Genomic DNA, 6,342 nt, shown 5'->3' on the forward strand with positions numbered 1-6,342 from the left:
ATTTTCCCTAGGATGCAATGGTTTCTAGAGCTTGGTCAAAACATAAAAATTGTTGTGCTATGTCTTATAAAACTTTTGGCACTAATTTCACTTAATTTGCAGCTTTGGAGACCAAGTTATGGCATTTTTTCCAAAACTGGTCAAGCATACCAAAGAAACAGTATTTTGGACAATTTCTGGGTTGCCAGTTTTAGTAACTCAAATTGTGCTAACAATTTGATTTAGTTAAAGGCAAAACTAGGTCAAGTGGCCCCCATGAAAAGTGTAGCCCTATGTCTAAGCTTTCCATTGATGTAAATTTTTGGTCATTTGAACCAGTATAGAGAGAGTTATGACCAAATGAACACGTTCATTTGGTCATTTTTTGGGTTTCAGTGTTTGGTCATTCGGGTTTGGGTAGAGAATTGGTCATGATTTTGATAGAATTTGGGCAGGGTTTCTTCTTGAAAAATGAAGGTTTGGATGTCCCAAAACACCTCCAATTGGCCTTATACCAATTGGAGTCACACATTGTCAGTTAGGGTTCAACAAACACACTGAACTCATTGAGTCCCAACTTGCAGAAAATTTGACACTCCCAAAATTCAATCTCCTCCTTCTCCAAACTCCAAATAAGCATACATGTCACTTCTATTATCATCAATCTCAACACAATTAGGTCAAATTCAAAAATGTCACAAAATCCCCACTTTCAAGAGCACAACCCTAATTTCAAACATCAAATTCACATATATAATCATGAAATCAATTCCCACATATAATACCTTGTTAATTAACTTCCCTAACTAAACTAAAACCAACAAAATCCATCATTTTCATGGTTCCTCTAGGGCTGCTAAATTCAAGGGTTTCTTTCCCAAATTTTTCTTTTTAATTTCATGTAAATCTTCACTTAGTTTAGCATGATTTTCATGCTTAAAGAAGAGATTAAGAGTTTTGAGCACTAACCTTTTTTTTGTAACTTGTTAAACTTCACTTTCCTTATTTCTTTTTGGTATCTATAGCTTTCTTAGGTTATGGGGAGTATTTTTTGTGAAGTGGACTATGGGTTTTGGGTGGATTAAGCTTGAGAAATCAAGCTTGGAAGCTTGAATATCAATGGAGGAAATGGGAGCATGGGTAGCCGGCAATGTAGAGGAAGAGAGAGAGAAAGAGTGGAGAAGAAGGTGGGTTGGTTGAGATTTGTCTCTTATGGCTATATATATATATATATATATATATATATATATATATATATATATATATATATATATATATATATATATTTATATGTGTACTCTATTTTTTTAAATTTTCATAAGCTTTTCTTTTCTTTTCTTTTCCTTTCTTTTCTTTTCTTTTCTTTTCTTCTTCTTTCTTTTCTAATTCAATTTATAAAGTTTTAATTCATACTAATTATTTTAATTCTCTAAATTTTTAATTTGACATTTAGGTCAAAATTCACCTTTGGGGGTGAAATGACCAAAATGCCCTTAGTAGTGCATATTGGGTTATTTTTATTATTTTTGTACTAATTTATAAATTCTCTAAATTTTAATTTATTTTTCTCTACATTTTTTCTATATTTTCTTAACATTTATTTCTTCAATTTATGCCTCCTCACTATAGTCTAGGTATAGTTTCAGACATTTTGACTGTCCGAATAGACATGAGTCATCGGAATAGTAAAATATACGGACTACCTATGGTGAGGGAGTTACAATTTGGGGTTATGATAATCAGATTTGGGTAGGATATAGATAGTTTAGAACGAATTTTAATCTAATTTAAAATGAGTTTAAATATTTAAATTATTAATCGGGTTTAGATTTATGCCAGTAGGGTGATTCTGTAAGTACCTTATCCATTATCATTATTAACTATGGCAATTGGTAGTAGATAATAGTGAAGGTAGTGTGGCAAATGGTAGTTGATGGTGGTGGTGATGATGGTAGTAACTAGTAATTGATGACAACAGCGGCAATGACAATAGTTGCTGATGGTGGTTTTCAAGTAGTGATAGTGGTGGCTGCTGTTTATGGTTGGTGATTATAATCAAATTATAACAATAAAAATAAATCAAAATAAGTAATACAATTGCATACATTTTTATATATAAAAATAATTATATTAATTGAAGTGCAATAGGTTGCATAATATAATTATCAATCTATTGCATTAAATTATTATCATATAAGTAAACAAAATAATGGAAGAAGATATGCATTCCATTATTATAATTTCGATTACATCTTACTAAACATAATCTAGTTGGGTACCCAAACAATGGTATCACTATTAAGGAAGTGACAAACTGGAGGTCCTCCAGGCTTAACGTTCAGGATCTGGAAGGCAATGTGCTTGGGGTTCCAAGCTGATGTATCTGCGTGGCAAACTGCGATGGCTTTAGCTTTGGAGCCATCAAGGCCTTCCAATGGAATCGTGTAAGCCTTTGTGGCATTGATTGTATGACAGTAAAATACAGCATATGCATATCTCTGCTTGTGGCACACTATTTGATTATCTCCAATCATTTTGATTCCCTTTAAAATAGTATACTCCTGTTCTCTATTCTCCTTTTCTGCCTCATTCGCAAGCGCCTGAACTTTCTTCCCAAACTTTGTAATGACAAAATCAACTAGTGATTCTAAAGATGTAGCACAATATTTATTTTCCCCCCTAATATTTGGTGCCTCACAGTCTTCAATTGTTCGTTTTGCAATTTGAGCTTCCTTTGACGAAGGTTTTATGGAAAAGTATTTCAGAATTTGTGGTAACATATTGCTTGAAAATGGTATGGTTTCAGCAATTTTTCTTGGCAAGAAATTGGAGATTTTGTTTGATTTAGTGAAATTAAGGGTCATGATTTTGTGAGGAAGGAGATCATCGTATAAGAAGAATATGGTGGTTTTACTTGGTATGAAAACTTTATTAGATTTTCCCAATTCTGGCCAATAAACTGTATACCTTACCTGGAACTGTGTCCCATCCGCAGTGGAGATTGAAATTCCATTCTTGAATTCTTAAATTAAGCGACAATTTAATTAGTATTTGATTGAAGCAAAATAATAATAATAATAATAATAATAATAATAATAATAATAATAAAGCAACTTGTAATGGATTGAATACGACGATTGAAAAAGAAAGAGAAAATGAAACTAACCAGGCTGTAAAAGATCTTGTAGAGCTTTGGGCATGGAAGTGTTTGGTAACATGGACTTCCAATACACCTCTGCAGGTAAAGAAGCATTGCTTCCTCTTAGAGCAAGCTGCCAAACTTACATTAATTAGTTTCTATATATATATAAGCACAGTTATTTGTTTAAAGATAATTAAGCATATATATATAGAAGAGAATTTAGCACTTACACAGAATAAAACAAAGATGGAAAGAAGATGAAACTCCATAGGGAATCCAAATGATATCTTCTGAAAATTTGGAGCGTTTAACAATAAGAAAATGATTTGCAATGAGTGTGAGAATACTAATTTATGCACAAACCAGAAACAAGGCTAGCTGGAATAACAAGGACAGCAGTCAATAATCTGATACCCAAAACAAAGGACAAATGAAGTCCTCCACTGAAAAAGAATCTAGCTATCTATCTTGGACTGACTTAAAGATTTTTCTCCACCAAAGGATGCTATTTTAGACTAGGATTCTTTTTTTTTTTTGACCTTATGTAGATGGAGGGGCGGGTGTCCAACTAAATTTATGTGGGTGCGATGGAGTCAATATTTTATGTGGAGAGTGTGAAATTACCCATCAATCTCTATTTTATATGAATCATTCATGACTTGATAAGCTTGTCTTTGGATAACGAAGAAAATTTGCAAAAATTTTAATGGGATGCAGCTCCCTGTTAATGTAACATGTAAATTAATTTTCAAAGATAATTTGTCTCGAATTTTTTCTTCTTTTCAAGCCTTTACTCATTTAGCTCAAAATAATTAACCTAATTTATCTGATTTCATATAGAATAACTTTCGATCCTTAAAAAACTCAGGGCTCAAAATAATTAATTCAAATTATTTTAGTTTTTGAACTATATAAATCCTTTACTAGGATTTTCCCCATCTGTGTGGGAACGTTGCATTATCATACAAAATTTCTCTAATTAAATACATACTCATGCCTATAGAACTTAAGTAGTGGAAATCCACACCATGGCATCACTATTAATGAAGTGACAAATTGATGGTCCTCCTGGCTTCACATTAAGGATCTGAAAGGCACAGTGATATGGGTTCCAAGCAGATGTATCCATGTGGCAAACAACAGCCGCTTCAGCTTTAGAGCCATCAACACCCATAACCTTATAAACCTTTGTGGTTTTGATTCAATGGCAATAAAACACAGCATATGCATATCTCTGCTTATTGCACACCATGTGATTTTCTCCCATCATTTTGGTTCCCTCCAAAATTGTATACTCTTGTTTCTTGTTCGCTTTTTCTGCCTCATTAGAAAAAGCTTGAACATTTTTTCCAAACTTCGCAACCACGATATCTACTAAAGATTCTAAAGATGTAGCACAATACTTGTTTCCTCCTCAAATGCCAGGAGTCTCACATTCTTGAATTGTCTGTTTCATGATTTCAGCTTCCTTTGATGTGGAATTTATTAAAAAATAGTTCAGAATTTCTGGGAACTTATTGCTCGAAAAGGGAATGGATTCTGCTATTTTACGTGGCAAGAAATTTGACCCATTTTTAGATTTAGTGAAAATAATCCTCATCTTTTTGTCTGGAAGGAGATCATCATATAAGAAGTATACAGTCGTAGTTGCGTTGGATATAGAATTTTTGACAAATTTTCTGTTGTCAGGCCAATATCCAACTCCTTAGGTCGCCCTTGCACAGTTTTGGTGGCATGTAATCTTCTGATAATGAAAATGTGATTTTCTTTCCTATATCTGCTTATAATATATAATTGGAAATCAACAAAAAGAGAATGCTTTAGACTAAAATCAATTATAAATAAATAGTAAGATTTTCTGAAATTTTTATCAACAAAGAATATCATATGGAATTAAAAGACTATTTAATATGCTATTAAAGCATAGAAATTAAATTGATCTTCTCTCTAATGGGTTGATAAATTTGCCAAAACTATTTAAATTAAAGGAAAGAAAGAAAATTGAAGAAAGTTAACCAACCAGCAGGCTGCAAAAAATTCTGTAAAGCTTTTGGAAATGGAGTATTTGGTAACATGGATTGCCAATACACATCTGCGGGTAGAGAAGCATCACTTCTTTTTAGAAAAATCTGCCATAAAGTTGATTATGAAAGTGACATCAATATTATCTCTAATATGAAAAAATTGATGCAAAAAAGAAATAACTATAGAATTTAATACTCGCAGTAAATAAATCAAAGATGTAAAGGAGATGAAAACTCCATAGAAATTCTAGTAGAAATCTATTGAAAGTTGGAATACTTATCAAGTTTCTATGGGGATGGGATGCAGTAAGAGTAAGAATATGAATATGCACACATACAATCAAGAAATTATAAATGGGATAAGATTGAAATGGAGAAGATTAAAGAAAATTTGATGTTACTTTCTTTGAATTGGGTTTAATTGTCAAGGAAGTGGAACTGTGTTCACATGGCCAAATCCTTGACAAAGATGGTGTCACACCCAAGTTCTACTAAACATGTCTAATATGACCAAAAGCCAAAATTTCAATATTTCTCCTATAATTTAACTGTTTGAACACATAATAATAATAATAATAATAATAATAATAATAATAATAATAATAATAATGATGATGATGATGTTGAAAACAAGAAAATAAAATTATTTATTTTAGACCGTACCCAAAGGCTGTCTAGGTACCTCCATTACAAGATGAAAAATAAGGTTCATGTAACTCTAAAAATAAAACATTTAGCATGCATAAATTTTTTTTCATAAAAAAAATTTAATGAAAAAAAACATAAATAAATAAGACAATAATTTAGCATAAATTGATATTTCTCATAAATAATAGTAATAATAATAACAATAATAATAATAATCATAATAACAATTGCAGCAATGAGCACCACAAGGCAACAACATGAACAAAATTTAGAAGTCATTGCCTCTCAAGGGCCTATACAATAAATAATATAATCCACATCCTCTCATTAATCTCCACTTCAAGTCCAGCAACTAATTTGAACGAAATTTATGAGCTGTAATAGAGTTTAGGACATGCCAAACTTGGTCTATGCAAGCAAAAAACTGAACAAGGGTTTACAACACTCATAATTAAATTCCATGATAACATAGAATTCATCTTATTTCTCGTTACTTAAAGTTCTAGGTGAACAAGATAATTAAAGAAGTTATACGGTATTTTTTACATT

The 6,342-nt window shown here is 31.6% G+C and overlaps 1 protein-coding gene and 1 pseudogene across 1 annotated transcript; both read right to left on the minus strand.

The window, feature by feature from the left end:
• Nucleotides 1-2,210: 2,210 nt before the first annotated feature.
• Nucleotides 2,211-3,534, minus strand: LOC110632452 (BURP domain-containing protein 5). The gene is made up of 3 exons (XM_058146408.1): nucleotides 3,352-3,534; nucleotides 3,146-3,251; nucleotides 2,211-3,001 (listed from the first exon to the last, which is right to left on the minus strand). Exons 1-3 carry the CDS (start codon nucleotides 3,388-3,390, stop codon nucleotides 2,247-2,249), a joined length of 900 nt encoding a protein of 299 aa, XP_058002391.1. The 5' UTR covers nucleotides 3,391-3,534; the 3' UTR covers nucleotides 2,211-2,246.
• Nucleotides 3,535-4,127: 593 nt separating this feature from the next.
• On the minus strand, nucleotides 4,128-5,196 carry LOC110632462 (BURP domain protein RD22-like; annotated as a pseudogene).
• Nucleotides 5,197-6,342: the final 1,146 nt, after the last annotated feature.

This window comes from Hevea brasiliensis, chromosome 4 (genome assembly GCF_030052815.1).
Source record: "Hevea brasiliensis isolate MT/VB/25A 57/8 chromosome 4, ASM3005281v1, whole genome shotgun sequence".
Classification (NCBI taxonomy): Eukaryota; Viridiplantae; Streptophyta; class Magnoliopsida; order Malpighiales; family Euphorbiaceae; genus Hevea; species Hevea brasiliensis.

Bases quoted from the DNA above. Each gene is read 5' to 3' on its own strand.
- LOC110632452 (XM_058146408.1), bottom strand. From the start codon at position 3,390: ATGGAGTTTCATCTTCTTTCCATCTTTGTTTTATTCTGT. The intron at 3,252-3,351 runs GTAAGTGCTAAA...TAAGTTTGGCAG, and splicing joins CCATCTTTGTTTTATTCTGT to CTTGCTCTAAGAGGAAGCAA. The intron at 3,002-3,145 runs GTTAGTTTCATT...GCTTAATTTAAG, and splicing joins ACAAGATCTTTTACAGCCTG to AATTCAAGAATGGAATTTCA.